This window comes from Synchiropus splendidus, chromosome 17 (assembly GCF_027744825.2).
Source record: "Synchiropus splendidus isolate RoL2022-P1 chromosome 17, RoL_Sspl_1.0, whole genome shotgun sequence".
In the NCBI taxonomy this organism is placed as follows: Eukaryota; Metazoa; Chordata; class Actinopteri; order Syngnathiformes; family Callionymidae; genus Synchiropus; species Synchiropus splendidus.
In genome coordinates this window covers 12,493,430-12,512,500 of record NC_071350.1, presented here as the reverse complement: position 1 = coordinate 12,512,500, position 19,071 = coordinate 12,493,430, and the positions used below count along the sequence as shown (strand labels likewise).

At 39.7% G+C, this 19,071-nt stretch overlaps 2 protein-coding genes across 3 annotated transcripts in view; both read right to left on the bottom strand.

Moving 5' to 3' along the window:
- LOC128748753 (V-set and immunoglobulin domain-containing protein 10-like 2) overlaps positions 1-1,980 on the bottom strand; it is an 8,510-nt gene extending 6,530 nt beyond the window's left edge. The window contains exons 1-2 of the mRNA XM_053847717.1: positions 689-1,980; positions 1-2 (exon numbers count right to left, since the gene is read on the bottom strand). The exon at positions 1-2 is cut by the window's left edge and continues 352 nt beyond it. Coding sequence (XP_053703692.1) covers positions 1-2; positions 689-755 — 69 coding nt within the window. The 5' untranslated portion in view covers positions 756-1,980. The remainder of the gene's footprint in view (positions 3-688) is intronic.
- A 194-nt stretch (positions 1,981-2,174) lies between these two features.
- nectin1a (nectin cell adhesion molecule 1a) lies at positions 2,175-17,170 on the bottom strand. Of its 2 annotated transcripts, none has more exons than XM_053847715.1 (10): positions 16,783-17,170; positions 8,211-8,323; positions 6,761-7,019; positions 6,247-6,364; positions 5,159-5,340; positions 4,800-4,917; positions 4,585-4,736; positions 4,360-4,492; positions 4,221-4,281; positions 2,175-3,035 (listed from the first exon to the last, which is right to left on the bottom strand). In XM_053847715.1, exons 1-10 carry the CDS (start codon positions 16,829-16,831, stop codon positions 2,733-2,735), a joined length of 1,488 nt encoding a protein of 495 aa, XP_053703690.1. In that variant the 5' UTR covers positions 16,832-17,170; the 3' UTR covers positions 2,175-2,732. The 2 variants fall into 2 exon arrangements, with proteins under 2 accessions (XP_053703690.1, XP_053703691.1); XM_053847716.1 differs by having other exon boundaries at positions 2,884-3,063.
- Positions 17,171-19,071: the final 1,901 nt, after the last annotated feature.

The following is a 19,071-nucleotide window of genomic DNA, read 5'->3' as shown; positions in this document are numbered from 1 at the left end:
TGCTGGAGAGGAGAAGACACAAAGGGTGTTTGTGTGTGTGTGTGTGAGCGTGTGTTTGTGTGTGTGTGAGGCGGAAACGGAGACGGAGGTGTCGTCTGTCCAGCTGGTGTGGAATTACTGGATGACTTGACAAAACAATGCAATTTTAAGAAAACAAAAGTCAAAATGAATGAATGAAGGAATTTTAAAATGAATATTATCTCAACTTGTTTCATGCAACAATCCAGGAACAGTTCTGTTACAAAACTATTTTATTCACACAGGCACATGTTTGTTTTTCTGTCCTTGTGGGGACCTCATATTGCCATAATGCTAAACCTAAACCTAACCACCCAAAACAAATGGCTAACCTGAATCAAACATAAACCTAATATTAATGTCCCAGATATTTTTCATCCTCAAACTGAGGCTTGGACTTGAGGAAATGGCCCCACAAATGCCCCGCTTACAATCTGGCAATTTTTCATTTATATATATATATATATATATATATATATATATATATATATATATATATATATATATATATATATATATATAAACTGCAGATGCTTGACATGTGGTCTCAGCTATGAATAAAATCAGAAAAATATGGAAAGTAAGAAACTTTTTGAATATGTCCCCAGCACTGAAATCCAAGCTTACAACGTTACATTACAACTGGATGTTATTAATTTAAAATATTTACCAGAGACGAAGCCGCAGAGAAAGCTGAGCACAAGGAGGAGGGCCGGCCCTGTCAGTGGGGCCACCATGGTACCACCATCATCCTCCGTCCTGCAAACTCCCTTCGAGGATCTTTGACCCACAAAACTCCTTTTCCTTCGCAGAGATCCAGAAGTTGTGAGGAAAATCCAGCGTGGGCTGAGAGTAGGAAGGGCCGAGTCAACTGATTTGGGCTCAATTATTCATGTGTTTTTCCTTTCCTCGGCTCCCGGCGAGAGGGTTAGAATGACACGCTGATACCCAGCTCATCTATTATAGAGGACGCACACTTGAACACACCTGCACATTAACTAATACATGACATACATTCCTCCACACTCAGGTATGGCCATCAAACAGTGTGATTCTCTCGAAGATTTCCTCTCATATACATAGTTCTATCCAATCGGGAGCATGGAAATTAGCTGTTCTTTTGTGGAAATACTCAGGTATTATCTGCTGTTGACATGAGAGGGTTCCATACCAGGCTCCAACCAGTCGCACTGTAAAATGTGAAATTATTTCTCAAGTTATTTTCATTTTTTTAAATTCAGAAAATGTTTAAAATATTTATATGTTTGAACAAATGTTTGAGAAAAAAAGCTTCAAAAAAATTATAAATTATCATGAAAAAATAACATTATGGGAGACAATACAGAGATACAGTAGTTATATTTCTATTTTATTTCATGGGGAGCTAAACATTTTCTAAAAACAATTTTCATCATTTTAACCAAAAGAGGTTGTTTTTTTATATATATATAAATTTCAGTTTTTAAAACTGAAATTAAAAGCCGCTGATGGGATTAGGATTAAAATAGATGACAAAAATGACAACAGGGATTTGACAACATCCACTTAAAGACTCACTTTTTTTTTTTTTTTTTTTTTTGAGATAAGAATGTGTTTTGGGTGAGATGGAGGGTGGGCGGAACTTAAAAACTCTCTGGCTGATTTCACAGAGAAGAGAAAAAGTGGATTAAGTGGAGCTGCGACCTGTAATGTGACACGCTGGTCATGAATGAATGCAGGGCAGTGATCGGCTTTCTATCGTTCGGCAAAGAAAAGAGCTACCTGACCTGATGCGCGGCGTCTGAAGGGTTAACTCGATTAAAGGAAATTTAAACAACAAAAAGACATATGACATATTTTATTATATATATATGTTTTTATTTTTATTTTATTTTATTTTATTTTATATTATTTTATTTATAAGCAATGTTCTTCCTTTACCCGACACTATAGATGAAAGAGTTCATAACATTTCCATGATGATGGAGAGTCGACATATTCATGCTCCCAAAACTTCTCAGAGATGTATGTATGTTTCTCTGGACAAAACAAAACAAACATTTTCATTTGTTCTTGTTTCATCCTGACACACAAGTTGCCATTTGAGAAGCCAAAAATACGGTAATAAATTAAATAATTAGATAATATATTAGCATCCATTTTACCCAGTAACGGATGGATGGGTGGTTGGATGATGGTAGTGTGGGGGATGGAACAAGAAAGATTTAAAATACATTACTTTTTTATTTATTCACTAAAGAGTTCATCCAACAGCCAGTGTCAATGAAAACTAGAATGCACAAACACAACAAATATAAACATTGATTTCAGAATTCCTCCAGGAAGTCCTCAGCAAATGAAAAACCTTAAATAATACAAAATACAAGCACAACCAAGCATCGGAACAGAAGGACAGGACCGGAACATGAGGTCAGCGTTGAAGCGCTGGATCATTTACAGCGCAGGATAAAGAGACTGAGCTTGGAAGTTGAGCAGGTCCAATCTTTTTTTTCATTCAATTTCCCTTCTTTTTTTTATAAAATGTAGCAATAGAGGATGAAGTCAGGGGTCAAACACATCAAGAGATTATCTTCTTGGGTCGCGTTTCCGGACAAATGTGATGCAGTTGTGCATGATAGTTTTATTCCAGTAAAACATTTTCATGATCAAACAGCAAAAGATTATGTGAAGTAGAAAAAAAAAAGTTGCATTGTCCGTTAATGTCCAGAAGTGTATTAGACGTACTGCTCCTTCGGGAAGGTGTACGCTCCGACCCCGGGCGGTGGGGACGACAGGCCGGAGACGGAGGGGTATTTAAAGATGGCTGTGGTGTGTGTCGGCGGGGAGAAGGTGTTTTTGGACGTGCTGCTGCAGCTGCTGCTGGGCTGCGAGGAGTGGTAGGGTTGCTGGGGCAGAAAGGAGAGCGGGGGATTGATGGGAGGGGAGTAGGGTTCGGGGTAGTCCTCCTTGTTACAGGCTAGTCTGTAGCTCACATAGTCTGCTGTGTTAGGGAGCTCCTCATAAAACCGCCCTGAATGCTGCAGAGAGACGGCAGACGTGTCAGAACTGCGGAGTCAAATGTTAGAGACCAAAAAAAAAAATCTCTTTAGAGGAACAGAAGCAGGACGTGTGACATTTAGTTTCATGAAAAGTGACAAGAGTTTGTTAGATCAATTGAACACCAGTCAAACCCGATTCCCACTGGGCAAAAATAAATAAAGAAATAAAATACCAAGAACGTTTTAGATTTGGTTTTGGTGTTGCTTTCTGGTTCCAGTACACTCAATTTCAGGTGAAAGCTCCATCAATTTCTGTAGTAGTCAGTCAATACTTTGTACTATGACAGTAATGAAGCATATAAATATCAGCTAGGAGTGTTCTATTTTTATTTTTTATTATTATTTTATTTTTTTTTTTTTAACCTAGCAGAAATTGGCTTCCAAAAACCTGTCAAAGACAAATGTGCTTGAGAGTGGACTCTCAGTCATGAAACATATAAATAACAGCTAGGAGTATTTTTATTTTTATTTTTATTTGTATGTATTTATTTTTTTAATTTTAATTTTAATTTTAATTTTAATTTTAATTTTTTTTACCTGGCAGAAATTGGCTTCCAAAATAAAACCTGTCAAAGGCAAATGTGCTTGAGAGTGGACTCTCAGTCATGAAACATATAAATAACAGCTAGGAGTATTTTTATTTTTATTTTTATTTTTAAGCCTGGCAGAAATTGGCTTCCAAAATAAAACCTGTCAAAGGCAAATGTGCACGAGAGTGGACTCTAGTGGTAAAACACGGATACTGCTAGGAAAAGACTACATTTAACATGGAAAATTAGGAATAATCTAACGACCCATTGGTCATTTTTAGTATTGTGCGTGTATCAGCAAACGTTTGAGTCGTTTTTTTTAAAAAAAGCCACAGCGTTCTAGGAAACATGACCGGAAAGAGAAAGTAGAGCAACGCGGCAAAATAAAAGCCTATTTTTTTACGTATTTCATTGAGAAATTTAGAAGGGACACAAATATCAGTTGCTTCTTTTAGCTCGTCTTTATTGTTTATCATAGAGTTTTGCGAATTACGTACTGGGTGGTCACGTGATCAAACAAAACTTATGAGCAGGATGCAACGCAGCACTGCAAACGCATGTTTGTTTGTTTTTTCAAAATCTACATCATAAGAGTTTAATATTAGCACCAACCACACTTCAGACTGAACTGTACCTGAATGTCATCCGCAGGTCTTTTCCTCATGGGCTGCGCCAGTTTTCTCGGAGAGTCGTTTCTGCTCAGCACAAGAACGTTTGATTGGTAACACAAAAAAACGGGCATTTTCTCCGACGTTTAGAGGAGATATACGTACGTGGAATCGTCTTTCCTGCTTCTTATTTTGAGCACCAGAACTGTGATCGTAATGCCCATGAGCACTCCGGCAGCCAGCAGCAGAGCCACCACGCTGATGACGTCACCTGTTGCGATCTGCGGGAGCGGTTTGTCTGCAGACAGGACAGAGAAGAGTGCGGAAATATTCATCACAAGTCCTGGGTTTTCCTCTGCAATGTAGCGGGGAAGATTGAATCAAACCTACCTAAAACGCTGACCTCCACAAAGGCCGATCTGGTTCCAATGCTGTTGGTGGCGTCACACACATAAGTGCCTTGCAGTTCATAAGTGACCGGTCCTTTGAACAGCAGGACGTTGTCTCGGATCTCAGCATTGTTTGGGATGGAGCCATTTATCCTGAACACGATGACAACATTGTACATTCTGTTCTCAGGAAGCAACTTTCTTTTAGAGACTCACAATCTCCACTGATAGAGAGACACCGCCGGGTTGGCATCTGCTTGGCAGCTCAGCTGGACGTTCTCTCGGTTCAGGTACCAGTTTCCATCGTAGCCATCCACCAAAACATCCGGCTCATCTGCAGCACAAAAAATGTATTCTAGTATTGTCAAGCTTAGTGTGAAACAAATGTAAAGACAGTGTGTAAATACACTTACACATCACTTTTTTTCCAAATATACATTATATTTTCACTCTTATTTTTCTCACTAAATGATCATTCTAACTCTTGTTTTCACACAAAAGCATCATGATTCATGCTACTGAATCTTCCATGAGAAATGATCTGAACAACAGTCATGACCCATAGATGGACTTACACTGAATGTCGAGGGTGACACTGTCAGTGAAGACCTCCTCGTTGTAGGAGGTGATGCAGGTGAGGGTCTCCTTGTGTGTCTCCCTGCTGGGCACTAGAATGTAGTCACTCTGGACCGTGAATGTCCCGTCTGGGTTTCTGAATTCTCTGGTGGTAGCTTCCCCGGGGACCCTCGTCTCCCACCTGATGAGGAGCAGAAAACTGTGTCATGAAAACAGTATAATTCCATGACTGACCATGTATAATCTGGGGTGGACTATTCATTAATTTAATTTGAGTCAACTATTGCAGTGCTTTTGGGAACGTGAGTGGAATCCCATTACTACTGTTAGGAGATTGTTTGCAGGCCGTAAATAGCTATACCACCCTCAGGATGAGGCCCTCAGGCCTTAAGTCTCACATAATGGGTTTACAGGAGAGGCAGGGTGCCGTGAAGCTTGGGCCGAAACTGAAATTTACATTGAAAATCCCAGAAATGTTATGTCTGTTGTGATAATTTTCAAGTTTTTTTATTTTTATTTTTGTCTTTGAGTGCAAATTTGAATCCATGGTGGCCATTTTTATTACAGTGGTCCCTCGGTTCTTGACCACAATCCGTTCCAGACGGCCGTTCGAGAAGCGAATTGTTCAAAATCTGAATCGATTTTTTCCCATTACAATGAATGGAAAAAGAAGTAATGCGTTCCAAGCCTTAAAATAGGCTTTTGTAGGAGTGAATGTAGAGTGTCTGCTGCAGGTGCGCTGTTCCTCTATGTGTGTGGCCGCTGCATGTGGGAGGGGTTGCCGAGTGAGTGACGTCTCTCCAGAAGTGAAGAGGTGCCCGGTGCGTGTCCAGCTCTGAATGTGCGCTTCTGTGCAGTTTGGCTGTGACAAAGTCATAACCCAAGTAACGCTCTGTCCCAGACTCGCCTCATCCCTGTCCCAGCTCCAGCCCACAACAGGACATCAAACCCTGGAGTGCGCGCTCCAGCCTGAACATTTTCTATTTTAGACCTCAAAAATAAGTGTGGCAGAGGTTTTGTTTATGAGCAGCTGCCGGGAAACGGACGATAATCCAGGGTCTTAAATGGAAGTGTTGACGGAGCAGACCTGATGAGACCAGCTGGTTTCCCGTTCGCGGACGTGCAGGTCGCCACTGGGGTCTTCAGGTTGGAGGCGCGGGCCACAAGGGTCGGTGTGGAGAGACTCATCTGGGTCGTCGGGCGAACTGTTGTCAACAAACACGATAAAAAGACAATGAATCATACAATACAGCGCATCGTCACAGAAACATTTCAATGATTTTTAAAACAGATGCGGATCTTGTGCTATTAATGTTCAAAATAAGAATTCATTGTGTTAAATTTGAAGGTATCTTAAGTTTAATTTAAGTAATGTTAAAGGAGCAGATGATTGGTTGTGTGGAATTCAGTAAATGCTGAGTAATCACAAACAACTCATTACTCAGCATTTGTATAAATTCAAGTAACAATTCAGACTCATATTTTCTGCCACACAAAGAGGAGTCACACCAAACCCAGAGCAGGATTTGAACCCCCGAACCTTCCAGCTCCTCATCTGCTCAGATCCCAGACAGACTGGAGGAAATGATGGAGTCTCTTACCGAAGACTGTGAGATTGACCGTGTTCTCTCGGTTCCCCGCGGGGAACGTGGTGTATTCACAGATGTAGGTGGCCTCGTCGGAGAGGCGCAGTGAGGAGAAGATGATGGTCGTGTCCTCCAGGTTGGGAGTTCGACGCCTCACCGCACCGTTCTTGAAGGTGACGCGGTCTCTGTAGGGAGGTGCCACGGACACACCCAGAGATGGGTTGGCGATGGCCACGTTCTGTTTCGTGCCGTTCACCAGCTTCTGCCACGTGACCTGCAGAGGACAGACATATGGAGGTTTGATGGAGGCTTTCCTTTGGACTTCAAATCTGAACAAACAACTGTTGACAAGGCTGCCACTCTTTATTCTGTACATTGTTTACTTCAATTGTAATATATTACTATTAATTTTGTACTTCTTACAACGTCACTCAGATCTGCAACTACTTTGCATCACTGATACAGGTCATTGTAGACATACATGTTGTACAGTGCACCTTAAAGTTTGTTTTCTTGTGGGCTAATTCTGAGTTCAACAATTCTTCTCTCCTCATTTTCAAAAATTTGCTTGCCTATGTCATGATTCAACGGTCGAACAGAAGTCATCAATATACATGTTTTTATTAGGAGTGGGATTCAATTAAAAAAGATTTTGTGATGAATAAATCTCAATTAATAACAGTTTAATGGTATACGAATATTTGCCACAACAACCCACATTTTTCAATATGAATGAATTTGGTATATTACTGAATCAAATGATGGAGACATACATACATTTGAACAACAAAATATTGTTTATTTTACATCAGTTTGACAATAGCACAATAGATCACGATGGTGGCTATATTCAAGTTTTTATATCACCTTATTTAAACTAAAGCTCTTTTAGTGTCTTGAAAATATTCAATTCAATTTTATGAGAATTTCAAGTACATTCAGAGTAGTGGAACCCCTGACCATTGTGTAGTGAAAAACCTCCCTGAACAAAAGCAAACAGATGCTTTTGTTTGCTTTTGTTCAGGGATTCCTCCATGTTTGTTGTTGTTGTTATCATCCTAGCTGCCACGTGTCTTGTGCATCAGTGTGATCAGTGGACCAGGAACTCCTGCACTTACAAAGGTTCCCTGTTGTCTGGAGAGCAAACTGTTAAATTAAATTACTTTTTTTTGTAATTAACTTGTTAAAGTCCCCCCCTAAGTTTTACATTTATTTGTAATGCTAAAACGCTGTTTGATCATAAGTGTTGAAGCAAATTTCACATGACTCTCTCTGTCCCCTGGATTAGCTTCTGGCCTAGCAGAACCTTTCACCGGACGTTATCCCTCAGGACTCTCCTCACCTGATGCTGACCCGACCTTCACGTGTTGCAGACGCAAAATAATGATTCGGTGATGTCCACCTCATGACGTCACAAATGCTTTCTGATTTACTGACAGACAAAAAGAATCAGTGTCACTCCCACCTGGGAGATTTTGACCGGCGGAGAGCTGTTGATGAACCGACAGCGGAGATCCACCTTGGCGCCAACGAAGCCAAACTTCCCGGTGTCCATTTGCACGGTTTGACCCTGAGCTCCTGCAGAAAAGCAGACCACTGATACATATGCAGCGTCACAGCCAGCCATGAGAGGAAGAGTAGTTTAGGAAGTTTAGGAATAATGAACTTCCCCCAGTAAGCTACTCAGATGACCCAGCTACTCTATGACCGTATTAACCCTCTCGCCTGTGACGTTCATGCCGCTGCAGCTCACTGGGATCTGCTGTGAGGGTGACGCTAGGATGGAGTCTCTCAATCTCAATATACATGAAAATGTAGTAGAAAACTGATCCAATTGATCCGCACTTTCCCTTGGAGGGAACATTTTTCGGTCAACAGTTCCAGATGCACCGCATTGTGATGTAATAACCAAAACATCCATGTTGAAGGACACTAAAATCGGAGAAGATGATAACTTCAGGATAGAAACACAAAAATGTGGATTCTCATCTATTTCTTCATCGCTTCGGGAATATATATACACTTCCCGGTGTCCATTTGTACAGTAAGGAATATATATATATATATATATATATATATATATATATATATATATATATATATATATATATATATATGTATGTTATGGCCCTGAGTTTGATGCAATATTGATACTACACTTGTAGAAGCCACACCAACATGACAAGAAGGTCCTGCACAAGGTCGCTCAGCCACCTGAACTGGCCTCCTTCAGACACCCCCTACTGTCCTAAGGTGTGGTAATGATGGAGGCACGCTCCCAAGATACTTCACAATGCAAGTGATGGCCTTTCTATGGCGATCATTTTGTTGCGATATGTTTCCTCCAGATGGAAAACCACGCCTCTCTCTTCCTCTCCCAAAGTTCATGACCTCAAAGCCCAATCTGTGGCCAACAAACTGCAAATCCTTTCATAAATGTTGTGACTTCATTCCTTGTCCTCCTTTTCCCGCAGCAGAGCGCCGTTCCAGGGATTTATTTACACACATGACAAGTAGCGAAGCACAGAAGCTGGCAGTGTCTGGCGCCTCTAAGCCGCCACACAGACACCCAGCATGCCCAGATTATGGAGCGGCGTGAGCCGCTGGTGCTGATGCGGTCGGGCAGGCGTGTGAGGTGAGCGGGGGTCAAAGGTTATGGATTAGCGGTAGGTAAAAATAAGCAAGATTTGTTTGGCTAGTGCTCCCACTAACTTACTGATCCCTTGTAACAAATCCAGCGCAGGAGCCTCCCCTGGTACATCGCTCACGTGCACCCACTGGTGCTTGTCAATGCTGCATACGAGCCTCCAAGCGTGACACTTTCCCAGTGCGAGTCGGACTGGCGGGACAGCGTTGTGTTGCTCCCGGCTTTATTTACATTTAATTCCACTGGAAAATCATTACATGCAACATCAGTGAAGAGTTGTGTCTGACTGGTTTCCACTCCAGAGTAACCCACACGTGACACGATCTGAATCCAAACCTCTCTCTTATCTATGTCAATACACTGTCACAACACGAGCTATTTAAGCATGGCATGGATCACTATTCCCGCTCCGTCCTTCAACATCTGATCTTGTGATGTCTGGCTGGATCGGGTCATTATTCCTCACTCAGGTTCAATAGTCGGATTTTTATTAATGGAAGAGTATTGACTTGCTCCTGTGCGCTCCATTCGATGACGCAGAAATATGACCCTCGGTCAGACTGAAGCGTACGCTGCCCCTGGTTTCAGTGAAAAGGTGTGTGCCATACACATTTGTCGCAGGTTTTCCAAGGGATGTGGGGTCATTTTAATGACATCCGAATGCAGCATGTCCACACAAGATGACCGGGACTTTTCCCTTCAGTAAAGTGGTTGATGATATTGACACCGGGTCACACATGCATCACACACCGTCTAAAAGCTATAAATAAAAATAAATAAAATAAATCAATAATATTTAGATTGAGCAGGTACGACTTTAGAGAATTTACAAATGACAACACAAGGTTACAAAATGTCATCATTTCAGCAGAAATGTCCAGTCCTTCCATACAGTTACAGTATGTAGAGTGAATTCCAGCATTTGGCCTGGCTGATGGAACTTACAGACCACATGAATCGCTTCTTGAACTATTTGGCTCTTTTTAAAATCTACAATTAAAATCTTCAATTTAAAATCTACATCTTTTAAAAATCTACCATTTAAAATGTAAATCTTTAAAATCTACTATTTGAAATGAGGCCCAAGACTTTAGATAAGAATAATAATTCTAGCACAGTTAATAAAATTCATAACATTACATGAGATTCTGGTCTGAAAAACACCTGCATATGATGGTTCCCAACACTGTGATGCCCAGGAAATTGAATCTTATAATAAAGGCATGCATTCGATCTATCAAGGGCTTTCTAAAGAACAATGCTAAGTTATTAGTGCTGTTGTGAGGGCCAAGTGTAATTTATAAAAATCACTTCCCATTTTTTATTTATTCTATTTATTCTTATTTTATTTATTATATTTTTTTTAGCAATAAACTCCAACTGAATAAAGGATTAATTGGAAAACTCTTTAAAAAATATGTCAATGTTCATGACTTCACTTGTAAACATTTATACATAATAATAAAGAATAAAAAAATAAATTCTGACTGAACACCATTTAAAAACATAGAGTCAGACCACTGATCCCTGCGGTCACACATGAGCCCACATTTCTCAACTGCATTTGAACTAATAAACAGGAAGTCTTAAAACATATAAGATCCCAACAGCATCCTCTAAAGAGAACAAGTGTTTGTTAGAGTGAAAAGCCACCAAGCATGTACAGTACAGACAGACACACACACAATAAAAGTCTCAGCGGGCTCCATTTTTGAGCTCATTAACAGCCTCTTCTCTTTTCTCACACAAACACAAACTTCCAGTTTGTCCCCCCTCTCTCTCCCACCGTCCTCTTCCCTCTCTCTCATTCTTCTATTGTGAAGCCTTTTGGGAAATGACCTCACTGTGCCACACGACAATCATCTATAAACAGCGGCCACCATGGGAATACAACAACAACAATGGTCGTATTGTTTCACACGTTCGACATGAATGAACAGCAGGACGTGATGTCGACCTTCACTTTGTGTGCAGCACTGCATCATCCACTTTTTAAAAGTGACTCAAAGTTGCAGGTGCAGCAGCACAATTCACACGATGATCTGAACAGGATAGAAAGACATATGAACCATTCTTCACTTACATCACCTATAGTGTTGAGTAAATCAGACAAAATATTCCCTGCAATAATGTTTCACAATTTAGTTATTTTAGGTTTGCTCCCTTGTCAATTGTTATTTTTTTCATCTTTTATTACAGGTTTCACATCAATTTCCTCTTGTTTATTAATTTGAAATCTTTGAATCATTGAATCATTGAATCATTGAACGGTTTTCATTATGGAGGGACAAACAAAATATCTTCAACACAACAGATTTTTGGCACAAAAATGATCCAAACAAATGATGTAATGATGCAACAGGTGTTCATTTTCATATCAGAAAAGCTGTAAAATTCATGGATATTTTTGCAAGTGATAAAGGAGGGAATAATCATTTTAATTTTGAGTATGAAGACGATATAATAATAAATAAATAATACATATAATACAATATAATCTTACATTAGAAAGAACACTTTAAACTTAAATTGAAACAAAATCAAATGGGAGCAACATTTATACACTATACAAATGAAAATAATAATTGTAATAATAATTTTACATTAAAAACACAGATGGTTTAAAAAAACAAAATGGTTTGCACTTTTAGTTCATCATATAATACTATTACATTCATTTCTGTCACACATTTAAATGGATATATTATCAAACATTACCACATTTTTGCCCCTAATATTTTCATTTCCATTTCTGTTAGTTCATAAAGCCCACTCCAAATGCAAGCGCCCCACCTGCCATTGTTTTTCAGCCTCCATGCTGCTGTCAGAGCAGTGACCCAGTTCAGCACGAGGTTAACAAGAACTGCTGTATATGTAGAAATGACTAATCCACGATGACAAAATCACAACGCAGGGTTGGAGGGCATTTGGCTCCCACTAAAGCTTTGCTTGCATTATTCATATTATGTTGTTTTTTGATTGTTTTTTTTTTTTATTGGGCTGTGCTTCAGACTCAATGTGATGTCATGGATTATCTACATCTGCACCCCCTGGAATTTATCCAATCTTTACTGGAATCACCCGCTCCTGAAATATGCTTGTGAAAAAGCACTTTTTCTCTTCCCAGGATTTTTGTTGATTCATTGTCTGCCAACCTCGATCACTGTGTGATCAACTGCTGACAGCATGAGCTCTGTCAGCTGCACTGTTTAGTGTGAACAAGTGATGAGGCATCAGTAGTTGCTCTAAATATTGTCTCTATCAGTCCAACTACACCTAAAAATAACCACACAGTGCCTCAAACTAAAAATGCATATTGTCTTTTATCTGTCTTTGATCATCTGAGGTAAGGTCATGAGGGCAGCAGTTTAAGCAAAGAAGCCCAGACTTCCTGTTCTACCAGTTCATCAGAGGCAACAGACTGGTGTCGCCAGGAAACTAAGAGGTCGAGGATGTTTGTGTTGAGTCTGGGCCTCTCTGTTTCAGCTGCTGCCCCCACGACTCAGACTTAACTCTGAGCACTGATCGGCTCGACTAAGAAAGGCCGCCACAATATCATCCAGTGAGGATGAAAAGGTCCAAAATAAATGTTACAGTATTTTTAGCGAACAAATCCGTCGAGTTAAAATATTTATTTTGTGAATTTCCTACGTTGTAAAATCAACAGCTGTTCTGTTAACAGAGGAGGAAGTGTGTCATCAAACAACATCTGGACCTGCATGGATGACACTCGGCCATCTGGTTACTAGGACATTAAACCAATGAGCACTAAACCTCGGGCATCCTGAAAGAATATTGCGATGAAACACCGAGACGACCCACAAGAGAATCCACTGAGGTATTAGAGCGTGACTCAGATGAGAGAGGGAAGGTTTTAGACCTTATTGATAGCTGCACTAGCTCCACTTTCAAAGTTTCATTCAACTGCTGAAGTTGTTGGTTATACACTCCTTACTAAAGATTTTCTGCTTCTTCTTCTCTCATTTCTTCTCTCTTCTTCATGTTATTTTTCCTGACTTCCATGACCTGTCCAGGATCAAAACCTTCAATTTTTTGGATCACAGTCGCAAAGATGATTTTAAAATGTAATGAACGTGTTTCTTTTTTTCTGTCCATGAGCGATGGAAAACAATGATCCTAGTGTAGACGCAGTTAAATAGGGGCCACATTATATACCGAGACTTTTGTGAGCGGCCTGGCAAAAGAAGAAAGAAGAAATGAATGTGAAAAAAATGTCAGGGAAAAAGAGAAAAAAATGGAATAATATTTTTTTAAAAAGGATATGAAAACTCCCAAAATATTAAATGGGTTTTAATGATTAAATAATACTTCATTTAATACACATTTTATTTTACAATTTCATTATAATAATAATAAGAACTATGAAAAGATTATTTAATCTAAAGGAGGAAAATTGAAAATACCATACGGAGGTGTAATGCAAAAAAAGGAAAACAATAATGAACAAAAGTGAAATATAATTATACAACAAATTCTATCACTAATTTAGATTTATAAAAAAAAATAAAAAATATTGAAATTATTCACAGCATGGCTTAAGGTTATGAGTTATAAACATTTCTAAATCATCCGTTTCATAGTTTCAAGGGTTGTTGTGGTCTGAATTAACCCACAGGTCCACAATTCATTTCTTAATGTGTTTACGTTCATAACCAACAAGATGTTTTCACAGGAACTGAAGATGACCATATGACCATATTATATCCCCTCTTCAGCTGACTGATCCATGCTCCATTCTTCAAGAGACTATTAAAGCCTCCTCATGCTTCAGATGAGAAAATGAAACACACAGTCAAGAGGAGAGGTCAGATTAACAGGTTAATCTTTAGGGCATCAAATCTGCGATTGATCGGGGATTACGCTGTGAGTTTGAGTCTTTACGATGTGGAGTAACCTGAGTCAAGATGGTTGCACACACTCCCACCGACGCACGTTGATTATTCTGATCTGGAGGTCGTGTCGAAGCGCTGTTATTGTCAAACCACATTCATAATTACTGAATGACACACGCCGATTTATCCCCGGAAAATCAATAATAATCTCATTGTTGGGGATCAGGCGTCCTGTGTGTTCGCATGTGTGTGTGTGTGTAATCTGTGGCACTGCAGCGGGCGGTGGAGTCCGCTTGGCTCGCGTTCGCTGGTCGGCCCACGGGATTATGATGACTGTTGCTGCCACATCTGTGTTGGGCATTTTTTTGGAGAATAGAAAAGGAAGGCAACTTTCAACTACACTGAAACGGATGAATTGACTTGTTTAGTCATACTGTCCAGTTATGGATTATGGAGAAATTGGTGACTGAATTTCATATTTGAGTCAGTGCAGGGTTGCTTTGGGGCTGAGACTCCCTTCAGCAACCAGCAGAGGACAGATGCAACGCAGCAACAGTCGGTGGCTGGGATTTGGCAGTGATCATGTTGTTACACTGTTGCTGCTCCATGTGCATCCCTTAATCCACTGCTCCGTCCTGCAGCACACATGGCCTCCCACACACTACTACACACACACACACACACACTCGGACACGCAGCAAATTACTACTCAACTGGCCTAGAGGAGCTTTATCACCGTCAGAGTGGAAAAAAAACAATCACAGCAGATGTCATGGCGGCTCAAGTGCAATCCTTATGCTGCACAATTGCTTTTGTCGTTATGTAATATGAGCGGAAGATCATCACTGGGATTACAACTTTGCACCTGTAACAGCCGTTCACCTGAACATTACCACAACAATCTGCGAGATGTTTATATTATACTGTTATTCTGACTCAAAAACCATTCTATAATATGACATTACATTACAATAATGCACCGATATTGTGAAATATGTTGACGGTTTATCACATTTAGTAGCTCAGCTTCTCTTCAATAAACATGCAGACTTTAAAAACTATTTTAACGTTGAACATGTGTAATTAATAAACTATTTTTGACTGTAATAACATTGTTATGATCACAGCAGGTAGTCATGAGTCTCCTGCTTTTGTATGCAATGTAAGTTCAATATTTAATGTAAAGTTGGAGGGAAACTTAAATTTGAAATAAGAGTGAAAAATAAAGGGAAAATCGTTTGAGGCCAACGTTTCTCTAGCTTGATCCACTTGGCAATAAGAGTTTTCCAAACATTCTTCTGGTAGCGTTATTCATTCTTTTATTTTACATTTCTCATAAATTTCTCAGTTGATGTTTCATTGTCACCAGCTAAAAGGATTGATTCGCTCTTTAAAGGAGCGCCGAAACACACCGCTTGATCATCCTTGTCGCCTGGCATGACCAGTAAATCTTAACTGGTCCGGTAAGAAGGTCAAGTTTGGAGAATTTTGGGAGGAAGGATAACAAGTGAACCGACTTGTGACCTCAAACCACAGAGAGTCAACTCAGCCATGGCTGACAACAAAACACTGTCCCTGGGGGTCATTTTTAGAGAGATTTCTATTCAGGTTTGCCTTGTGACAAGATCGCAGTGGGACAAAAGCAGCGTGTAACAGGGATTATGAAACATACAGCAGTCGGAGGCTGGAGGCAAAACATTCCATTAAGAGCAGGTACAATGTGGGGAAGAGCAGCATCCCAGACCCTGAGGTTTGAAACCCTCCTCAGTGATGACAGGCTCTTTCCAGATAACAGGAGCAGCCAGGTTATAAGCATATATGATATTATTATAATGATCCCTCCAACACTTGAAGCATGTCAGGTAAATAAAAGACTCATTTCTTGTGATTGTCGTCCAGTCTTGACAGCAGCTGGCATCTACAATTATTGTTAGTTACCGCAGGCATGGAAAACATCTGGTGCCTCTTCACAGGTTCATGAGACTAGTCACATTGTTTTCAAATTTAAAATAAATATATTTTTAACACGACCGGTCGCAGAAGAGCAGTCAAGGGGCATGTAAAGTCAATTAAAATATATGTGTTTCCAACCATAAGGCTCCACTTTGAACACAATATATTGACAATCTCAAAAGAAAAAAAAAACTAAACGTAATCTACAAACACTACAACTTCAGCTCCGTCTATAATAATAATAATAATAATTTTTATTATTGTTGTTGTTGTTGTTGTTGTTGTTGTTGTTGTTGTTGTTGTGTTATTGTTATTATTATAAAAAAAGCTGCACCTTTAATTCTACAACAAGGCAATAATATTCATTATGTTTTTATATAAATATAAACTTTCAGTCTTCATTTTTCATTTTCATAATTCTTCATTTTATTTTTATTTTTTCTGATAAAAACGTTTGTTTTAAGTGTATGCATTATAGAAATAGGACTAACAAAATGTAAAACAACAAAATAAAAAACAACACTAACGGTAAGCGAGTTGTGGTTGTCACAGCACGGTGATTTAGGAATATCCGAGCGTCCTACCTGAAAGACATATCGTTATCAGGAGTATCCACAATCCAACGTTTTCCATTCCCACAGCTCAGTTGCCAGCTTCTCCGCGTTCAGCTTCCAGAGTGCGCGCGGGCTCTCTCTCCTGCCTCCCAGACTGGAGCGACCAGCAGCGGGTTCGGGGCCAGCAGCGGCTTCCAGTTCCAGATATCCAGCAGGCGACCTCAGAGAGAAAACCTTCACCAGTGAAGCCTGAGTCACTTCCACTTGTTCTGCGCCTGCCACGCTCCTCCACGCTAAGCGGCAGCAGTGAGTGTCCGGCCGAGGCTCGCTGGGGATAAAGCAGATTAGGGCGTGGGCAGATTATTTCTCAGAGAGTCTAACCCCGGTCCCGACCGACAGCTATCTGTCTATGGGAGGGCTGAAGCCAACAGCGTCCAAAAATTCATTCTCTGTGGCGCTGGTGAGTGCACTAAGTGGGGCACTCAGGACCACCCCCCCAGTGACTGCAGCCTCCCATCTAAGCACTTAGGGAGTTCACACTGACCCCTTAGATTGGGTGTCGAAAGTCAGGCCCGGGGGCCCTTGGCAGCGCTTCATCACATTTCCATTTCCACATGTTCCTCTGTAATAGTAAATATTTGCTTCGGACTAGACTTTGTGAAACATGCTAGATTAGAGATACATACATATTTATATATAGATATATATATTTTTAGTATTTGAAGAATGGTTGGCCCCTTCACATTTATACATCCTCAAATGCTTGACAAAAGTTTGGGTGCCCCAAGCTGGCGCCCACTCAAGCAGACAAAGTCAGACTGCTGGGGGAAAAATAGACTCTGGTCATAAAAGATTTACGCGATGAAAGCACTAAAGTCCGTTGTCTCCAAACTTCCTAACGCTCTAATGCGCTCTTTTCTAACCTCGTCCTTCCCTGATGCTCCCAATGTCAACCTGAACTCGACCTCTTTCTGACTCAGCTTCATATCTTTGTGTCTCTAAACAATATATATATATATATATATATATATATATATATATATATATATATATATATATATATATATATATATATATATATATATATATATATATATATATATATATATATATATATAACAACAACTTAAAGATGCTTGGGAAAAAATATTTATGGCCCGATACCTACATCTAGCGGTGTAAATTACAAACTGCAACTCATCTTGTTGACCTATGAGTGGCGTTCTTGTACAGAAAATTATTACGTGAAATGTGTCAATTCCAACTAGTAACGCGATTAGTTTGTTTTCAATCTGCAATACAAGTCACTCATATTTAAATCAATAATTATTCTTTAAATGATAACAATAATAAATCAAGTATATATATATAATTGATTCATTATCCAAAAAAAAAAAAAAATATATATATATATATATATATATATATATATATTTTTTTTTTTTTTTTTTTTTTTTACCTGGGAAGGAGTTCGAATACACACACATACACTAACACACACACACATACACACACACACACACACACATATATATATATATATATATAGTCGGTAAATGCAGGGAACATTTTATCCATCAGCCCCCACGGTCTACAGTCTGCATGCCAGACTGCAGAGGTACAGGACAAATCAGCATCCTTCTCTACCCTAAATCCCGCCCACTGTCCTTCAGCCTCTGTGATTCTTCCAACCCTGTATCAGAAGTGAAACACGCGAGCACAGAGGAAAGCGTCGGTCAGCTGTGGCTCAAAACTGCAACATCATCCTGAGCTCCAGGACACTGCAGGTATGTAAAGGAATGTGCCGAGATTCATTGTCAAGAACATCCTGGCAAGGTCAGGTGATGCCACAACTCTTCACACATTGGTCACAATGTCATGTGTTGTATTACAACAATGTATTGCAATGTACTTTGCATATAGAGGACATCAGGCGAGCTAACACCAATGTTTACATTTACAGAGCAAGTTTTGTTTTTGCACTATAACAATTACAGACTTCTTAATTTGAAAGTGAACACCATTATTTGCGTGTATGTTTTCTGAACATATAATAATAAGAATAAATAATAAGAATAAGAATAAGAATAAGAATAATGGGTATTTATGATCAAACTCCAAATCTCTCATCCTAATTCTAGTTGGATGGCAGTTTTTTCATCATGCTGAAGAGTATTCTGGTCTGCGGGCTGTTGGGAGGTGAGTCTTGACTCCAATAATGAATTTAAAAATCTCTTTACAACACTGTTCTCTCCCAGCACTGCTGATCCCAGCAGAGTGCGACCTCATCACTGTGTGTGTCGAGGACGACGGCGACCT

Excerpts from the sequence above, each read along its gene's own strand:
- nectin1a (XM_053847715.1), bottom strand. The coding sequence starts at position 16,831 with ATGGAAAACGTTGGATTGTGGATACTCCTGATAACGATATGTCTTTCA. Across the intron at positions 6,365-6,760 it reads GGTCAATCTCACAGTCTTCG|TTCGCCCGACGACCCAGATG; the intron begins GTAAGAGACTCC and ends TGTTGACAACAG. Across the intron at positions 4,493-4,584 it reads TGTGGAGGTCAGCGTTTTAG|ACAAACCGCTCCCGCAGATC; the intron begins GTAGGTTTGATT and ends TCCTGTCTGCAG.